Here is a 20167-nt window from a genome sequence, read left to right as displayed (position 1 = left end):
AATCTTGAACCTAAGCTGAGATGATACTTTGGGAAAGTTTCCACTGCTTATCCATCCCCGTCTGCGTATCTCTTTTGTTTCTTTTCCTTCGTCAGCATGTGGATATTCAGAATTTTTCATCCAGCTGGAGTGACGGCATGGCGTTCTGTGCCCTGGTGCACAATTTCTTCCCCGAAGCCTTTGACTACAACTCCCTGAGCCCGAGCAACCGCAGGCAAAACTTTGAGGTGGCCTTTAGCGCTGCAGAGTGAGTACACGCTGAAGACAGGTTCTTCCTAACATTTGCAGTGACTGTAGGAAAACAATGGAAGAACTACTGTGTTAGGCCTATAGGTGTAGAAGTGATGAGCCAGTTTGATTCGCTGCCGGCATTTGCAGACCAGCGGTATGGGAAAACTTCTCGACCGATGTCCTGCTTTCCCCCTTTCTCCCAGGTTTATCAAAACCCCACTCATGACTGAGCCCATTACTACTCTAATACCTCTGCCTCTAAACCTCCACTCTCTCCTCTGCTATGAGTAACCACTCTGACACCCCAATCTCCTCCAAACCAGATCCCCACGGGCAATCCCACTCCAAACAGCAAACAGGTTAAAAAAAAACAAAAACAAAACTTCTAAGCTCGCCTCTGTGCCTTGAGTCATGTCCCTTTATTTTAGTCTAAAACTCTTTCCTCTCCTTGTTCTTTTCATTTTCAAAATCCTCTTTTATGCCACCAGTCTTCACTTTTGGTACCCCCACCCAGCTGTGTGTGCATCTTCACGTGCTCCTACCAGGATAATGTAACGCTGAGATATCTCGAGTAGTGAATCGTACTCAGCGCTGTCCTGTCACTCAGCCACAGCCCCACCCACTCCCCCAGATCTTCTCACCTTTGTGTTGCACCATCACTCACCTACCCGGGCACTCCAAATCCCCGCCAATAGTTTATGTTTACTATCTGGATTCTTGATACGCACTCAAACACACACTATACTGTGCACCAGTGTGGTTGTTTTTGTTAGTCACTCTGTCGTTGTAACTGTGTTTTTTGCAGAATCCACGTTGTTTTTTTCATCGTGTCTCGTATTTCACATTGATTATGGTTAAAAAAACAACAACAACAACAAAAATGTCCTCGTCTCAGTGCACAGAAAAAAACAACAGCAAACAAAAAGGCTAAATGAGCATCGCCTGGCGCTCATTTGACATTTTGTTTCGCCTTTGTGTGTGTGCGTACGTGTTTTTGTCACACACTGTATGTACTGAGATGTTCATGAAGCATGTCAGCTCATGGATATATTTGTGAACACAGAATGTAATGTGATTGTTTTTTCTTTGTGTTCTTTCTCACTCCTTCTGTTTTTGTTTTTCACTGGCTGCTCACTGCTTTCTGTTTTTTTTTTCCACTCCCACTTCCTCATTTTCCCACACTCTCCATCTCTTTGTCTACTCTCTCCGTCCCGTTCCTTCTGTGTCTTTTTATCTGTCCTTTGCCTGTTGTCTTTCCTGTTCTCTCCACGTTGTTTCTGTCTTTTTGGGTCTTTTTCCTTCCTCTCCCTATTCCCTTCCTCTACCCCCTTCCCCCGCTGGCCGGGGGCGCAGGAAACTAGTGGACTGTCCCCAGCTGCTGGATGTGGACGACATGGTGAAGATGCGTGAGCCAGATTGGAAGTGTGTGTACACGTACCTGCAGGAGTTCTACAGGGGTCTGGTGACGAAGGGCCTGGTTAAAACCAAAAATTCCTCCTAGAGTTGCACCGCAGCTAAAACTGAGCCTATGGTGAGAGAGGGGACGAGCTTGTGAGGGAACCGCACACACTGTGTGGTTCCCGACAGACTTAAAATGTAAAACATGGAAAAACTCCTTTATTGGCTTCTTTTGGATATTTGATGCTTCATGTTAATCTGAAGCTCCAAAGTACCAAACATGGTGTGTGTGTGATATCATGTGTGTATCTGTATTCTGAGACTATGGCTCAGGCAGAGGGCCAGGACCATCTGCAGATCAGTGCTTTAAAAGGAACTGCCGGATCACAACGTTTCAAACAGAGTTAAGAAAAAAAACAGAGAAGGATGAAGCCTGCTTTGTGCACCGAGTTTTTATCAAGTGTAAGGTTACAGGTGTTTATGCACTTGGCTTGTCAAGCCTTGTAAAGATACTCTAATAGAAATAAAGTGCAGAATGATTTATGTCCACAGTTCCTGAAATTACTGAAAAAATGTTATGTTGTTGACGTTTATTATCTCATCGGCCCATCTGCTGTTTTTATGTGCTTTTTCTCTTTGTGGGACTTCTCAGGGGGGTTAGAGTGAGGAGATGTTGCCACCTTGTGGTTACACTCTGCATAGCTCACACTGGAGGTCTCAGTTCTTAAAACTGTTTATTGAAATGCCCAACATTACCCAAGTTTATTTATACAGAGCTTTTAAAGGGTCCATAATGGTTTAGAGCAAATGTGCCAAAGACTCTAGCACACTAAACAGCTTTGGAAAATGTGAAGAGCAGCAACGTTTTTGCAGCTTTTCCTACTGTTAAAGACCTCCTCCGTGGCCATTTATACTATATTCATAGATAAAGAATCATCTATTTGAAAAAGAAAAAAAAAAACTTGTAGTGAACATGATGATTTCTCCTTCCCAGCTGGTCTTCTGTCTGTTCTGCTTTCTCATGCACGCTGTCCTGTACGCCTGTTCCTCAGGACCCACGCCAACTGCATGCCTTTGCTGGAGGTGGAAGACATGATGATCATGGGTAACAAACCAGACTCCAAATGCGTCTTCACCTACGTGCAGTCTCTGGTCAACCACCTGCGCAGATATGAGATGTCCATGGGTCGGCCCTGTGACCTCTGACCTGTTTTCGGGCTCTCTCTCTCCCTCTCCCCCCCCCCTTAACCTTCACCTGATGATGGCCTCCACTCTGACAACAGGCTGGGTCAAACAGTTGCACATCTCTGATGGTCGGCTTGGGGATTGTAAGCGTGTGTGCGTGTGTATGTATCAGTTAAAATCAGCTTAAAATGTCTTCCGGCAGTGATAATGTGTGTTGCTTATTCTGGACACACACACACTGTCGACACAAAAGTCTACCGTTCTCCAGTAAGAGATTAGCAGCAGCATGATTCTTAAAAAGACCCCTTTGTTTTAAAAAACTCAGAGTAATATTCAACAGGCAGTAGTTTGATCACATTGCTGTTGTACTGAGAAACGGCTCAAGAGGGAAAAAAGAAAAATAGTTTTCTAGTATTTGCAGTTTTTAAAGTATTTGTACATGCGTTTTTCTCTGCTACACTTTTGTAAGTACTGTAATGTGTTTGCACTTCTCTCAGTAATCTCACTGAAAAAGAAAAAACTTATTATTTCTATTCAATTTTGGTACTTTTACTTTTCTTTTTTTAACCAAACTCATGTTGCTTGAAGTGTTTTAATTAAGTTATTTTCATTTTGATGTAATTGATGAGTATAAGGATTCTTATTACATGAGCACAGGGATTTTCTGCCTTTGTTATTCAAGTGGATTCAACATCGTTGCTGTAATCTCACTTTTCTGAAGTCCAAACAGCTACTGAGGACATTTACTGGACATTTGATCCATCCTGTATGACCACACCACCACCATCATCATCATCACCATCATATAAGTATGGACGAAAGGTGCTAGCTGTTAAACCGAGGTTTGGATTTTTTTGTATTTCGGTACAAAGAAGTCATTCAGCTGATTTGTGTCATTACTGGCTGTTTGGTGGACAGCACACACACACCTCCCACCACCGCTGCATTGCCCTGCCACACACATTCTCACACAGCTTTGTTTGAGGGCTCCTTATTTATGCTTGAGTAGTTTTTAATACGGTTAATGCTGGTGTGTACATCGTGCTTTTAAAAGGTTTTGTCGATAAGCTTAAGATGCCACAATGTTATATTTTCTTGTGTGAAAGCCGGCTTTCAGTACAAACATGAGGATTCATGACTGATAACCAGCCAACTGTATATTTAACTAAATGTAGCTAAGAGGAAACGGGACAAAAATTTTTTTTAAATGAATATTTTATTTCACTTGTAAAAAATTTGGGTTTCTACGAGAAGAAAATTTGGTTTCAGAGTTGATTTTAAATAAGCTTATTTCTTAGATTTGAGAGATTATTTGAGAACTATCTGCTGCTGACAAAAAAAAACTTTCATGAAGCAGTGGAGTATTGTATGCGCGTGTGTGTATATATATGAGAGCTAAAACACATTATTTCATTTTTCTGTGCACCACAGTTAAATGTGAAATAAACCAATTTGAGAAACAAACGTGTGTTTGTGTGGGATTATTGCTTTGAAGACTATCCATGGTCCCAGCAGCGTGGGATATCTGCACACAAACACTCAGCACAACAAGAGCCACAGCACACTTCTTTTTAAAAATGGTTTACTTTCCATGCACTTGAGTCTTTTTGTGCGCATCAGCCCAACCCACCAGAACATGCAGCATCAACCCCAGGCCAGTCAGACGATTTTCAGCCTGAGGCTTCATTTAGTTTCACAGTAGGTCAGAGGCAATCACAGACACACAAAAGAGCTCAAATGAGGCAAAGATCATTACCACAGATGACAACACAATGGACAGTGGCGTAAAAAAAAAAAAGTGCAAATTCAGACTGGAGCGTCTACAAAGGCCTGCTGATGGGCTCATCTGTAATCTGCTTGGCTCTAAAATTACAAACATTTCTGTCACCTGTGATAATCAGCTGGTTGTGGAGCAGCTAAGGGAGCTAGAGGGGTACTGTTACTGCTGATGTCTACTCTTACAGGTCAGTGTGTTTGACTTCTGTGCTGGGCTCTGAGGAGCCACCCTCTGTGGCTATAGATGAAGCAGAAGGCTGGTAGGCAGGCTCATTTTTGAACGGGCTGTCTTTGGCAGGAGAGAAGCGGAACTCCTCCGGCACCTCGGCCTCGGCCTGAGCCTTCTTGTAGAAACCCAGTTTCCCCAACAGCTCGTTTATCTCAGAGCGGGTCATGTCAGACAGGGCGACGCGCTGCGGAGAAAACGCACTTGTTATAAAAGGACCATTAAACTGTGAGCTAAACAAAAGACACTGATCTGTGATAAACTAATAGTGCAGTAAAGCTGAGCTGAACATTGATGGGTTTAAAGAAACCTGAAAAAACATTAAACCTGCACAAATGAATTATGTGTCGTGTGAAAAGATCACTCGTGATGATCAAACTACAAAGCTCTGAAACATTTTACATTTCTTTTGGATCCTTGTTACAGTTTTCTGGCCAATGTGCTGCTCTTTTTAATGTCATAACAGACATTTGTATTTATACAACCCATTTAAAAGCATGGGAACTGGCCCAAAGAGCTTTCTAGTGGAGGCTGATTCACAATGCAAACATACAAGACGTCACAGGAAGGAACAACAGGTGCAAAAAATAATGCGATAAAGGCTGTTAACCACAACCACGGCAACAAATACAGGAGTTAAGAAAAAATAAGGCTATATAACAGGGAAAGTAAAAAGGAGAAAAATCTGATTAAATCATAAGAGTACTTTAAAATTTAAAAGAAGCCTCAGATCAAACAAAGTGATCTGCGAGTCATTTCACGGAAATGCTCCCGGCATTTACAAAAATATTACACTTAAAAAACACTTTAGGGTTACAATTTATTTCCACGTTCAAATAAAACGTTATCCGAACTATTACATCTTCTCGAATATTCAATTCAACAATTTTATTTTTTTTTGTTTGTTAAGTGATAAATAAGTTCGACCACCCCAAAAATGCTCATCCCCACAGTCAAGTACAGTGATTCAATGTTGTATTTTGACCACAAAAATATGCTTTTTACCATTTAAAATGCCATAATAGGACTATCACATATATTATAAACATGACACAACAAAGCTCAACTTGTGTAACTGCATGAGAAAAGTCTATTGTTTTGAATTGCTTGTGGTAAGTGGTTTATCTGAATTCCTCTCTTATTTAATAATTTGAAGCTTTTAGTTAAAGTCACTGGTGTTTCTCACTTTACTTTTAGGGAAGTGCAACATAAATAAATTGATTAAATGACAGAACTGAATGAATATGAGGTGACTGACAGCATGTGGTTCAGTAGCAGCTATTTTTAAAAAGCATTGATGTAACCTTCATGAGTAAAAGCTCTTGGCAACACTAGTGACTCCCAATTACACAAAAACATTACAAGTTGTTCAAAGGTTTTGTTTCTGGAGTAAAATTTTAGTATTTTATGCAAATTCTAACTGTTCTGTATCATTATCAATCTTTTTATCAAGTACGTCTAATTTGGGTGTCTTATATCTCAGCAGATGGTTCACTGCGTCACTGTTTTTTTGTCACATAAAATAAAACGTGTCATATTTGACCAAATAATTTCACAGCCATTGAATTTTGTTACACTTAAGGCTTAACATATGAAGGGTTACTTACTTTTAACTGTATGAAATTAATAAGACAATCTGCTGATTTGTTGCACGATTATTATAACCGACTATGTGGCTGAAGAGCCTGAGGAAATAATATTCATTAAAACGGCTGGAGGCTTGCAGAAGGAGTAAGGAAACACTGTTGAGAAAAAAAATAAAATAAAAATCACGGCACAACCAGGCTTTGAGGAAATATGGGGGAAAAAGGCTGTCATTTTTGTAACTAGATAGTCAGTTAAGTAATAATTTAGTTCAAGTTTAAATGTTAGAAGTAAATTCTTGTCATATCAAAGTGGGATATATCTGTAGAATGAGCTGTGCTCTGCAGATTTCTTGTTTCCTTCTGAAGTTATTTTAATCCAAAAGACGGGAAAAGCTCAGAGCCTGCTCAGCGGTCACAGGACACCTGTTTGTCATCATTTCAGCTGTAATCTCTTCGAGTAATGATGTCAAGTGTTGGTGGTTTGTGGTGAGATGCTTTACTTCAGTTGTTAAACTGATTCTGACATTCAGCACAAACGAGTGTCATATTTGCTGCGAGTAAACAACAAATACAATTTACAAAAGTAAAATAAAAGAAAGGCACAACACACACTTACGTCCAGCTCTTCATAATAATGGTTCAGGAGGACAAGCTCAGGGTCTGCGCCAGGAATGTGCTTCATCACCAGGTTATGGCTGAGGTGGTGCTCAGGGATTAAACAGCGTGCAGTTTATGAGCAGATATTTCTAAAGAGTAACAGTGCACTTCAGTGAAAGGATACTAAAGAGGAATATCCTGGATCACAAAGGCTTTGACCTGCAGACAGAGGTTTGGATTAGTGTTTTCCACTCAGTTTGGGTTTCAGTGGCAAATCTGTCAGGGATTATGTGAAACTCTAAACTAAAATGTTCCTCAGAGAGAAAAAACTTCTTGGCAGGAGTAAGGCTGGCTCTCAGTGTTTTGTCACTTTTGTTCACATAACAGGGAAACTTGCCTCTCTGAGCCTGTTCAGCTGTCATCCACCACACGTCTGAGGAAAGACAACAACACAAGAAACAAGAAAAAGTTACATGCAGACCTCGTGTTTCAGAAATGGGGCTTTACAAGAACTGGAAACATGATTACTGAACACGTCATCTGCAACTGTAATGCATCTTTATACATTTTTGGTGGTTATGATCCCTAATCAGAAAAAAAATATTTATGTACTGGTATCACTGCAAGCTTTTACTTTGAAGAACGCTTAGTACGGCCCCAGGGAAGGCTACCCGACCTATTTTTGCTGATATCTGAGCCTCAGGTATAAGGCGTGACTAACACTACAATAACAACAGATCATGATTTGCTTCAGTGATGCTGGCAAGTAGGTGACTGGGTGACACCCTGGGGGAAACTGCACAGATCTCAAAAGAAAAAGGTGTAGAGTTTCAGTCTTTGTGCAGGACCGCCTGTTACACACCCTGTGCCCCCCTTTTAAGCTTCCACCAAGTCACTTTGTGATGACGATTTTAGGGTTACTAAAATAGTAACAATGCGAATTAGAGACCGTGTTCTTCACTAGATCGCATGCCATTCAGGCACGGAGGCATCCATTCAGCTTAGTACACATCTGTCCTGCTCACGCATGCGCCCAATCCAAAAATGTTTAAAAGCAGGGCACCCATTCACACGTTTAAACGAATCTGATAATTGGCCCTGACACGATTATTCCCGTGTTCTTCTTTATGGGGAGAATTATGAAAAAATAAAGCCTTATGTTACCTCCACCCTCGCTCTTGCCAGCCCCTCCAGCTTCTTCAGATCCACATCATAAGCCGAGGCGCAGTGAAGTAAACTGGCCAACACGATCAGCCACATTTCTCCTGCTTCAGATCGAGGAGCCGCACTCGCTCTTCACCGGGACCAGTACCTGCAGATGATTGAAGGTAACCGAGCTATGGAAGAGGAGGGAGGAGAGATGATGAGCAGCTATGTCACGTCCGGACCTTTTGCCACGTCAAATATTTTTGTGGCGGAGAGAGGAGGAGGCGTGGATAGCGCGCTCATTGGTTATCCCGGGCTTCCTTAAAAGAAATGAACCCTATGGATTTCATGTGCGCTCTATAGGCTGTCACAGGCGGTGTAATTGTAGAGATGGACAACGGAAAGAGCTCTGTTATTATCTGCGTGCTCTTCTTTTTTTTGTATGCCCTTTTGTGCAAAGTGACACATGCGCCGTGTTACATTAATAACAGCATAATTTAAAATTCCTAAATGCACTGGATTATATGGTAGACTGATCCTGAGGGTGAACTATGCAAAGTTATTTAGCCTGTGTAATCTTGGATTTAGGAGGATTAAAGAAGATCGATTGTTGTAAAGGATTGTGGTTGAAAAACTCAGAGTCCCGTGAAGGAAATGTGATATTTACCAAGTTGTCAGGTGTCTGATTCCCGCACTACAAAAGTTCTCACAGTGACCGGTGAGCGCTGAGCTCAAGAAATATTAGATCCGAATATGAAATAAATCCAACTTACTTGTATTTTACCTTCTTTCGCTGTTCTCCTGTTTAAATATAAAGGATAAATCTTCCTATATAAACATTTCTGGAAAGAAGAAAAACTGGAGCTGTTTGCTGTGTTTGCACTGCTCTGTTTCCGGGGTTAAAGCAGTTGACGGTATGTAACCCATTAGTTGAAACAACAGGAAGGAGGAGGACCTCCCCTTGAGTTAAGAAGGGTGTCAGGTTTACATTCTCACTTGAAAAAACCGTGGAAATAAGTTGCGCCAACATCAATGAGGTAAACTACAACTTCACAGCTTACCTCCCTGAACTCACTGTGCTGTTGATCAGCTTCTTTGTTTTCAGGACGTCCCTTTCAGGACTGCTGTGCTGAGACTTCTTACGTGTCAAGTGAAGCTCATTTGTGTGAAACTCGTTCATAAATAGACTTCACTGGTGTCACCAGTGACAGATAAGTCAGTCACAACACTGGGACAAATGTTATGTTTAGTCGCGATTAATCGCATACTTATCAATAGTTAACTCAAGATTAATCGCAAATTAATCAGATTTGTTTTTTAAATCTGTTCTAAAGAAACTTTAACAGCATACTCTTCATGTTTCTAATACCCTTAACAGTATGGGAGTGAACAAATATACCTGCTTTATGAAAATATGTTTTTATTGCAACAATTCAAAACAATGAAAAGTCCAAAATACTCTTCAGAAAAACCTCAAAGGTACTGAATGCTCAAATATCTAAATTATCAGCACCGGGAAAAGATCAGGTATGCTATACCATGTTAAACCAACTCAGTGAGTCAGCTAAAGATCTTTTGTTAGGGTTGTTTAACAGAGTTTGGGAGGGTGGGAAACTGCCGCAAAGCTGGAAGGAAGCTGTGGTGGTACCCATACGGAAACCTGGAAAGGATGTCACAAATCCAGGAAATTTTAGACCTATAGCGTTAACATCGCACGTTTGTAAAGTGATGGAGCGTATGATAACTGAAAGATTGACGTACTATTTGGAAACAAGAGGATTTATCTCTAAATATCAAAGTGGGTTTAGAAGAGGGAGGAATACTATGGATCCAGTTTTATGTTTGGAACATGAAGTTCAAAAAGCACAAACAAACAGTGAGAGTGTAAATGCGGTGTTTTTTGATATAGAAAAGGCCTATGATATGATGTGGAGAGATGGCCTACTAATTAAACTCTGTAAATTGGGTATTAGGGGGAGGATGTACGGGTGGATAATGGATTTTTTAAAGGGGCGACATATTCAAGTGAGGATTGGGAAGGTTTTTTCTGAAAGGTTTTTGGTAGAAAATGGTACACCTCAAGGGAGCATAGTGAGCCCTATGTTATTTTCTTTGATGATAGTGTTTAATGATATAGAGGCAGGGGTGGGATGTTCACTTTTTGCTGATGATGGAACAATATGGAAGAGAGGGAAAAATATAGAGTATATTGTGAAGAAACTGCAGGGAACAATTAGAAGAGTCAAAGAGTGGTCTTATAAGTGGGGTTTTAAATTTTCGGTTGATAAAACCAAGGTGATGTTTTTTACAAGGAAGAGAGTTGGTAAAGACATCAAGCTTAAGTTGTATGATCAAGAATTAGAAAGGGTGAGTAAATATAAGTTTCTTGGATTGTGGTTTGATGAAAGGTTAAGATGGGCTGCACATATTCAGAAGGTGGTGGACAAGTGTAAAAAAGTGTTGAATATAATGAGGTGTTTAGTTGGGAGGGACTGGGGAACGGATAGGAAGTCTTTGAGGGCCATATACACTGGGTTGGTCAGATCACTGTTGGATTATGGGTGTGTAGCATATAACTATAGGTATAGGTAATACCTCAATAAAGGACAAACAATTTAATAATAAGTTAATCTCTAATACTTTTAAGCAAATAGTATTCTACAACTACAATGTCAATGTCAGACATGATCTTGATAGTATGTTGAAAGAAAAGTCATTTTCTTTTTACCTAAAATACCCACTTGCACCTAAAATGAAATAAACACTCTTCAGAATCATATTCGGCATTTATCCAGTTGGAGAACTCCTGTATAAAAGGTTTAATTTTGAGGCTGACTCTTGTGCTTTCTATTCTTCCGTTCCAGAAACACTAGAGCAGCGGTCTCCAACCTTTTTTGCGCCACGGACCGGTTTATGCCCGACAATATTTTCACGGACCAGCCTTTAGGGTGTCGCGGATAAATACAACAAAATAAAACTAGTACCGGTACCGAAAAAAAGGAGATTTATTCATAACACACGTGAAAAGACTCAGGAAAACCGAGTTAATGATAAAAACGATAACAAAATAACCCTGAAAACTATACATTTCACACCTGAGCCTCAACTCTCGCAGCCCGGTACCAAACGACTCACGGACCGGTACCGGTCCGAGGCCCGGGGGTTGGGGACCGCTGCACTAGAGCATCTATTTTTCACTTGTCAGTATGTTAATGCTTTTTGGTTTGAAATACACTGTTGGGTTTCACTCAGAATTTCCAATATACCTTCCTTCACATCTAAGGATGTTCTTTACTTTATGGACAATCTGGATTCTGAAATCTCAGATGTTGTTAATTTTGTAATAGTGCTATGTAAGTTTTTCATTCATTTATGAAAGTGGAAGAATGCCCCTCCTATGTTTATTGTCTTCTTGAATTACTTTTGTCAATATTTTAAGTCACTTAAGCTTATTTCAAATATGAATTAAAAAAACCTGCTGTACTATACTGTAAAAACACAAAATACTTGCTATTCTAACTTTCCTGCCTGTGTCAAAAGGTCTATGTTCCTTATTACTTTACCCTAGAAACTTTTATTTTCTCCCTGTAAAGTTATAATGACTTGCTTCACCATCTTTATCATGTAAATTGTTAAAATTCTGGTCTGTTTCCTTGACTTGTTTTGTATATGAAAATTTCTTTCAATAAAAAAAGAAAAAAAAAGTCCTTCATTTCCCTGAATTTTAAGGATGTGGCGGTGTAGACTTCGTGGCCCCACATATCCCAGAATGCATAGCGCTGCGGTGGGTGTGGATAATTTTGCCGGGAAAAAAAAAAAAACAGCGGATGAGGGGCGCCCGAAGAGTAAACTTTAAGTAAGTACTGAATATTATGTCACTTATTATGTGCAAATGTTTAATAACGAAGAACATTAAAACATTACTGTTTTAATGCCACATGTCGGCAAAGTTATGTGACATTAGTGACGTTTGTACTAACTTGGTTTTAAAGCCTTTACTTTAAAATATACACAGTTCACCTTAATCTTACGGAGAATGATCAAAGCTCATGTAGAAACAAACAAACAAATGAACAAAAGATTTTCTCCTTCATTTCTGTCAAACAAAGCTGTATGAAACGTTTCCAGCTGTTACTGTTAGTATCATGGTTGCTAGGCAACCTGGGCAGCGCGACGGAGGCTAGACCGTCCCATTTTACAAGCCTCGCACTTCCGGCCTTAGCGGTCTTTGAGTACGCGGCCCTTGTGGACCGTTAAGGCTGCGTACTTTAAGGCTGCAGACCCTGAATTGGGATAGAGCCATACACTTCGCGTGACATAATCGCACTTAAAATGCGTACTTCAAGCGTGCAGACCTTGAATTGGGACACAGCCTGTGTGCCCCTTCATGCTTGGACCATCATTTCTGGGGACAGTCCTGAATCAGTTGTCAAAGTCAAAATAAACTTTATGGACCCTGTGCACGAGAAAATGCTAACTTCCTGGTTTGAGACCGGATGTGGGGTTGTACATTTCCGGTAGCTTTACTTTGCAGTCAATCACTACTGCGAAGATATACTCCAAAATCATGTCGAAAACTCGAAAACGGAAAGATTGCGTTACGTTACAAAGAGCAGAAGGTGGGAACACTCACTACTGTTGTGTCATAAAAAATCTAATGATCAATTTTGACGTTTAAAGAGTTTAGATCGATCAGTTGTTTACATCACTCAACACAAGCAGAACTGCATTACTGCATGCAGAAGACACATCGTCCACATTCAGAAGCACATCTCTGTATAGTGACTGGTCTTATGATTTAATAGGCAAATGTTCAGCATTCAAACTACAGGTGAAGAATAGTCAAACCAGTTGTTTCCCGTTATGTCGATATCAGCTACACAAGTACACACCTACACAGCATGTTAACAAACCGTGAAAAAAAGCCACACAAAAAATGAATGATTGCTGGTAAGGGTTTCTATACACTAGTATGTATGAAGGGTATGTTGTGACTTACCTTCAAAATTACAGCGGTCCCTTGCTATAACGCGGTTCACCTTTCACCTCGCTGTTTCGCAGATTTTTTAGTGCAAGTTTGCATGCTTTTTTTTACATCACATTGTGTCCTGCGTCCTGATTGCTGCAGACGATCTCCTCTGTGACGTCTCTCCTGTACAGTACAGAATCGCTGCATCGATCTCTAGCAGTGTGACTCTGAAGTGCAGTGCTGTATGTCCACGATGTCAACGAAACGTTTTGCACCATCAAAAAATAAAATTTGCTACTTGATTTCACCTATCGCTGGTTATTTTTAGAACATAACACCCGCGATAAACGAGGAACAGCTGAGAAATATAACATTTGAATCCCTTTTCTCTTTTGCTCTGAGGTGCTGGGGAAAAAATATCGACAAGTCCCTGAACACCATTTACAGATATATTGGGTAAATGCCCAAGACATCTGTAGAAATGTAAATCGCCGCTTGATTCATTCATTTGCTTAACTTGTTTTGGACCGTAAACAAGGCGCGAATAGGACACCGGAAACAAAGCTCCCCACAGGAGTTTCCGCACCGGAAGTAGCATATGCTAACGTGCACATTTTCCCCTATATACAGTACGGCATATAGAAAGATGAGACAACGAGGGTTCGGTTACATCAGTGCAAAAGAAAAACAAACAATAAATATAAGAAGGGTAAGAAAATAAATATACACTTTAAGACTAGGAGGTAAAAGTATCAATAACAATTTACAATTTATAGTTTGAATTATTTAAAGTGACCTTTAAGTGATTTAAAGTGACCAGTGTAGCAGCTTGTAAACATTGAGCAGAATTCTTGAGAATAAGGAGTGTCCTAGACTAAAGATTGTGCATGCTATTGTGGTGGACCACTAGAGGGCTCCACTCACACCCAGTGTTGAGGAAGTGTGTTCCTGTGTTTTGTGGCGCGATATGTGCAGTTGATGTTGGAGACGTATAAAGAAGGAGTGAGAACTGAGAGCTCTGTGTCGTCGATGCTTACCTCCACATTGGTGACCCCTGACTTGAGCATGCGACGGGCCGCAGATAACGCAGACGCCGCTATGGATGCATCAGCGGCCGCCGGACCTCCGCCTCCTGTTGCAGCTACGTTCGCTGTGGCGCTGAAACTGGCGGACTTTTGGCTCCATGACCCCCCGTCATGGTTCGTACACATGGAGGTTCAGTTCGCCCTTCGCGGCATTTCGGCTGACGACACGAAGTATCACCATGTGGTGGCCTCGCTCGACCCGCTGGCCACCCGTCGCGTGATGACGCTCCTCCGGGACCCACCCACCCAAGGGAAATACGCTGCCCTTAAAGAGCTGCTTCTTCGGCGCTATGCCCTCTCTGACGCTGAACGAGCCGAAAAGCTCCTCAACCTGTCAGGCTTGGGTGGCGGTACCGCGCTCGAGCTCATGGAGAACATGCTATCGTTGCTTGGGCCGGATGACGGGGGATTTCTCTTCGCCCACCTCTTCCTCCGCCAACTACCGGCCGCCGTGAGAGCTGTCCTCGCAAACTCCCCGCTTCTGCCTGCAAAGGATTATCGCTCCCTGGCTGAAGAGGCGGATCGCATTCTCCTGGCTAGCCGCACTTTTGATGTTCATGCCCTGGCTACGGACTCGCCGGCGGCACCTTCCACGCCTCCACCTGCCTCCCCCGGAGCATCCGTCGCCTTGCTGACGGCAGGGATTGCTACACGCCGGCACCGCAGAAAGAGCATCTGTTTCTACCATCAGCGTTTTGGCGACAGAGCGCGTCGCTGCCTGCCGCCTTGCGCTTTCACGGCCCAGGGAAACGGACCCGCCAGCGCGCCGTAGCAGCCGCGACCGCTGGCAATACAGAAAGGCTGCTCTTCATAGAGGACTCGCGCTCCGGGAGACGTTTTCTCGTGGACTCCGGCTCCCAGAAGAGCCTCCTTCCCCCTAGCGCTGCCGACGGACTAGCAGCGAACTGCGGGCCACAGCTCATTGCAGCTAATGGCTCTCCCATCAAAACGTTTGGGGAAAGGTTGGTGACTGTTTGTTTTCATGGCCGGGATTTCCAGTGGAACTTTGTTGTTGCCGCTAGCTCTGTACCTATTTTAGGTGCTGATTTTCTGTGTGCTCATGGACTGCTTGTCGATGTTGCTAACAGACGTTTAATTGATGCTCTCTCATTTTCTTCGCTACCCTGTTTTACTCGGGCCGCCGAGCCCCTGATTCGGGCTAATGTAGTGACCTCCGGGGATGCTTTTCAGCGTTTGCTTTTAGAGTTTCCATCGCTGTCTGTCCCTAATTTCTCTAGCACGGTAACGAAGCATGGGGTTGAGCATTATATTCCCACGGTTGGGCCCCCGGTGTTCGCGCGCGCGTGCCGCCTCGACCCCGCGAAACTGTCCGTCGCTTGGGAAGAGTTTGCAGCCATGGAGCGGCTTGGCATTGTACAGCGTTCGAACAGTGCATGGGCCTCTCCGCTTCACATGGTGCCCAAATCGGATGGTCGGTGGCGGCCATGCGGAGATTTCCGCCGTTTAAATAATGCCACGGAGAATGACCGTTACCCCATCCCCCACATTCAGGATTTTTCTGCCAATCTCGCCGGAACGTCGATTTTTTTCTAAAATTGATTTGGTGCGGGAGTATCACCAAGTTCCCGTGCGCGCCGAAGACGTTCCTAAAACCGCTGTCATTACCCCCTTTGGCTTGTTCGAGTTTTTGCGCATGCCGTTTGGCCTGAAAGGTGCCGCCCAGACCTTTCAGCGGCTGATGGACTCCGTTTTGCGTGGGCTGCCGTTCGTCTTTGTTTATCTGGACGATATATTGGTGGCCAGCTGCTCAGCGAGCCAGCATGAGTCCGATTTGCGCCAGGTTTTCCAGCGTTTGGCAGCGCACGGCCTGATCATCAACCCTTCCAAGTGCCAGTTTGGGTTGCCGGTTCTGGATTTCCTCGGGCACCGCATTTCCGCTGAAGGTGTGGTTCCGTTGCCCGACAGAGTCCAGGCCGTTTAGGCTTTTCCGCGTCCCACGTCGGTTAAAGCGTTGCAGGAGTTCTTGGGGATGATAAGTTTTTACAACCGCTTTCTCCCCAGAGCTGCCCACCTGCTACAGCCACTCTATGCTGCCTTAAAAGGTAAAACAGCCAAAGATCCGGTTGACTGGCTGCCGGAACGCGTCCATGCGTTTTCCGCAGCCAAGTCTGCGCTGGCTGACGCCGCCCTGCTGGCACACCCGCTTCCGTCGGCGGAGATCGCATTGACTACCGATGCGTCCGATGTGGCAGTGGGTGGGGTGTTGGAACAGCGGGTTTCAGGTCTCTGGCAACTGCTCGCCTTTTTCAGTCGTACGCTCCGGGATGCTGAACGCAAGTACAATGTTTTTGACAGGGAGTTGCTGGCCCTGCACCTCGCGACACGGCATTTTCGTTTTTTCCTCAAGGGTCGCAACTTTACTGCGTACGTTGACCACAAACCTTTGACGTTTGCGATGTCCAAGGTCTCTGACCCATGGAGCTCACGCCAGCAGCGCCAGTTGGCGGCCATTTCAGAGTTTACCACAGACATTCAGCATGTGGCTGGTAAGTCCAATCACGTCGCTGACTGTCTCTCACGTGTGTTGGTTTCTCCAGTGTATGTCGGCGTCGACTACGCTGCCATGGCCGCCGAGCAACGTGCTGACCCGGACGTCCTTGCCCTTCAGTCAACAAAAACAGGCCTTGTGCTGGAGGACACCCTGGTGTGGGACAGCGGTCCGCACCTTCTTTGCGACGTTTCCACTGCCCTCCCTCATCCCGGCGTCCGGGCCTCGGTCAAGGTGGTCAGCGCCAGGTTCGTTTGGCCGGGCCTTCGCAAGATGGTGAAAGAATGGGCGGCGGTTTGTATCCCATGCCAACGCTCGAAAATCCACCGGCACACACAGGCACCCCTCGAACCTTTCCGTGTCCCGGGTAGGCGTTTCGATCACGTTCATGTGGACTTGGTTGGTCCCTTGCCGCAGTCACAGGATTTCACGCACCTTTTGACTGTGGTGGACCGCACGACCGCGGTTAAAGAAGACCTCGGGGTTTCCCCGGCTGAACTGGTCCTTGGCCAGCCCCTCCGGGGAATTCTTACCTGAGAGCGCTCCCCCATATTTCGATACCTCTTTGTTGCCTTTTCGCCCCCCAAGAGACTCATTTCCTGTTCCTGGTCCTGTGCACCACTACCTGCCTGACACTTTTGTTCCGAGTTCGTTGGACTCTGCTCGTTTTGTTTTCGTCAGGCACGATGCCCATAGGACTCCGCTGCGTCCACCATATGACGGGCCATACAGGGTTCTTAAACCAGGCAACAAACATTTCATTTTGGACTTTGGGGGTTGGCAGGAGGTTGTCTCTGTGGACAGACTTAAGCCTGCACATGTAATGCAAGAGGATCAGGTGGTCCCGGCCCAGGCCCCTCGCCGCGGCCGCCCACCTGCCACCGGGCTGATGGATTCTGTTTTTTCCCCCAGGAGTGACCCACAATCAATGGAGTCCGAGTCGTCTGCAGCTTTTTCTGACCGCCAGTGCCCGCCTCGCTCCCGGGCTGGGTTGCCCTCTGTCAGTTCCCCACCCCCCCGGTTCAGCCGTTCCGGCCGTTTGCTTAAGCCCCGGGTCCTGGACTAGTTCTGCTGGGTGTTCGGGGGGGGGGGGGGGGGGGGGCATGTGTGGTGGACCACTAGAGGGCTTCACTCACACCCAGTGTTGAGGAGGTGTGTTCCTGTGTTTTGTGGCGCGATATGTGCAGTTGATGTTGGAGACGAATAAAGAAGGAGTGAGAACTGAGAGCTCTGTGTCGTCGATGCTTACCTCCACACTATGTTATATTTTTTTTCTGTAGTAATGTGAAAATGCATCAATGTTCATGCATTAAGTTAAGATAAATAATTAACTGTTTGTTACAGGTAATGTTATGAAGGTCTAGTGTAGGTACTGTTAGCAGCTTTAAGCTAACCACAGTGCACGGCTTTTCCCAACAAGTCTTGGCCCTAAACAGCACAGACATAAACACACACTCAGTTTTTGACTCATGCATTTTTAAGTACCAGTGAGACTCATGAGGTACCCTCAGGTGTTTCCACAGGCTAAAGTAGAATTAATTAGTTTTTCCCCCCCTCTTTGAATAAACTGGTATTTATGGCAGTGAGTGCACTAGTTCCAAGTCTTTATTTTGACATATTTATATGCAGTAAATACAATAACAATAATTAGAAGTAATGAAAAAACATTACACAAAGATGCATCATTATCACTGTATCATTGACCCATAACTAGGAAGTGAGTATATTACATGTTTAATAAGTGACATAAGGTACAAATGTGCAACACTGGGTGATGGTTTAGTTCATCAGGCAAAGCAGGTGACCCATATGACTTAAAACTAATTGGAATGAAATGGAATAAAACTATTGTGGTCTGACAGGAGGCTAAATGTTAGGGTAATGCTGGGTTAGAATCTGGCCTGAGGCTATTTACTGATCGTCTTTCTCCCTGCTTTTCATTCTTTTCTCCCCTGTTCTATTATATTAAAGCCCCCACCCATCAATCAAAAGTAAGAAAGGAAACTTAAGAAACCTGCCCTAATTAAATTATTTAGAATAGTATAGTCCTTTTGTGTCATTGTACATGCTGTACCGGAATAAAATATAAATGGTAGATGGCAGGAATAAACAGCAAACAGGAGAAATATATACAACCAAGCAGAATATACACAACAATAAGACAAAGGCACACATTAGAGAACAATAGTTGCTTGGAAGCAGTGCAGAGATAAGACTTGGTCTGAGTACAGTCCGTGTGTGAGTGGCCTGAGTGATCAGGGTTTCTCAGACCATGGCTCAGGTTGGTGAGGAGGGTGGGCAGAGGTGGGGTGTGGGGGGCATAGTGTTTATTGACAGTCTGAGTGGCCCAGGGGAAGAAGCTGTTTATGAGTGTGAAGGTGTGGGACCTGGTTTTTCTGAGATAGGAAGATCTGGCGATCGCCTCCAGGGGTGGCAGAGAGCAGCCAAGGATTTTTTTGGTTGGTGTTAATTCCCCTCTGCACAGCCTTCCTGTTCTCAGTGGTGGCCCCTGCGTACCCAACACCCAGGCTGTAGGAGAGCATGTTCACCACTGAGGAGCCGTAGAAGGCCATTTATTGCCTTTTGTTGTTAATGGACAGTGTAAAAAGACATCTAAGAGGAGGAAGAACAGTGCAGCAATTTATGGAACTCCAGCTAGTGTCTCTAAGCAGTGAGATGAGATCTGAGGACTGTCAAAAATTGGTTTAAATAATATGCCCTGCAACAGAGTTTAGGGGTCACCACCATCTCACCCTATCCCTAGCATCCTCCTTTGTCACACCTGTGTCCTTTGTGGCATGTCCTCCTTCACTACATCCATGAGCTCTCTCCGAGGTCTTTCTTTTCCTCCTGCCTGACAGCTTCATATTCAGCATAATTGTGTCCAGTATATCCACTATACCATAGGTGTCAAACTCTGGCCCGCGGGCCAAGTTTGGCCCGCAGCCTAATTGCATTTGGCCCGCGAAGCCATACAAAATTAATATTAGAGCTGGCCTGCCAGTATTATACAGTGCATGTACTGCTAATACTACAATTCCCAGAATGCTCTGTTGGTGTTTTGCCACGTCAGTCATGACAGGACCCATTAGCACCCTCTCCTCTGTTGACCATAGTCATAGCAACCATGCAAATACTGCCATGCTACCTATCCCAAAATGGCAAAAAGAAAGGCAGAAAACAGGAGCTTTCTGGACAGGTGGGAGAATATAATGAAAATTTGATAAATGATAAAATGATAAAAATTTAATTCAGAAGGCTGCAAATGCATTTTTTATTTAAGAAATGAATTCCACTGATGTGTTATTTAATTGGAATTTTGATTTTGCATGTGTGCAATATTAAGTTATATATACGTTTATATAAGTTATATATATTGTTTAGTATTAAGCTTGTTCCATATTCAGTTTTTCAGCAAAACTTGTTTGAGTCCATAAGAAAAGATTCCTTGTTATATTT

The 20167-nt window shown here is 43.7% G+C and overlaps 3 protein-coding genes across 5 annotated transcripts in view; 2 read left to right on the top strand and 1 right to left on the bottom strand.

Annotated features, from left to right (window-relative positions):
* smtnb (smoothelin b) overlaps positions 1 to 4278 on the top strand; it is a 48572-nt gene extending 44294 nt beyond the window's left edge. Inside the window, 4 exon segments of the mRNA XM_006789678.3 lie at positions 96 to 247; positions 1585 to 1717; positions 1719 to 1762; positions 2682 to 4278. Of these exon segments, the coding sequence (XP_006789741.2) occupies positions 96 to 247; positions 1585 to 1717; positions 1719 to 1762; positions 2682 to 2835 (483 nt within the window). The 3' untranslated portion in view covers positions 2836 to 4278.
* Positions 4279 to 4379: 101 nt separating this feature from the next.
* Positions 4380 to 9227, bottom strand: selenom (selenoprotein M). 3 transcript variants are annotated; one of them, XM_087849143.1, is made up of 6 exons: positions 9207 to 9227; positions 8164 to 8336; positions 7397 to 7432; positions 7184 to 7218; positions 7019 to 7097; positions 4380 to 5003 (listed from the first exon to the last, which is right to left on the bottom strand). In XM_087849143.1, exons 2-6 carry the CDS (start codon positions 8257 to 8259, stop codon positions 4773 to 4775), a joined length of 477 nt encoding a protein of 158 aa, XP_087705269.1. In that variant the 5' UTR covers positions 8260 to 8336; positions 9207 to 9227; the 3' UTR covers positions 4380 to 4772. The 3 variants fall into 3 exon arrangements, with proteins under 3 accessions (XP_087705269.1, XP_035763209.1, XP_035763210.1); XM_035907316.2 differs by lacking the exon at positions 9207 to 9227 and adding an exon at positions 8919 to 9064; XM_035907317.2 differs by lacking the exon at positions 9207 to 9227 and adding an exon at positions 8930 to 9050.
* A 4916-nt stretch (positions 9228 to 14143) lies between these two features.
* LOC148100231 (uncharacterized) lies at positions 14144 to 15001 on the top strand. The gene has a single exon (XM_087848826.1). The coding sequence runs from the start codon at positions 14144 to 14146 to the stop codon at positions 14969 to 14971; it is 828 nt and encodes a 275-aa protein (XP_087704952.1). The 3' UTR covers positions 14972 to 15001.
* The last annotated feature ends 5166 nt before the right edge of the window (positions 15002 to 20167 follow it).

This window comes from Neolamprologus brichardi, chromosome 12 (genome assembly GCF_056152115.1).
Source record: "Neolamprologus brichardi isolate AB-2024 chromosome 12, ASM5615211v1, whole genome shotgun sequence".
In the NCBI taxonomy this organism is placed as follows: domain Eukaryota; kingdom Metazoa; phylum Chordata; class Actinopteri; order Cichliformes; family Cichlidae; genus Neolamprologus; species Neolamprologus brichardi.
The sequence above is the reverse complement of the archived record's forward strand: the minus strand, read 5'-3'. Positions and strand labels throughout refer to the sequence as shown.

Bases quoted from the DNA above. Each gene is read 5' to 3' on its own strand.
- LOC148100231 (XM_087848826.1), top strand. From the start codon at position 14,144: ATGCTTACCTCCACATTGGTGACCCCTGACTTGAGCATGCGACGGGCC.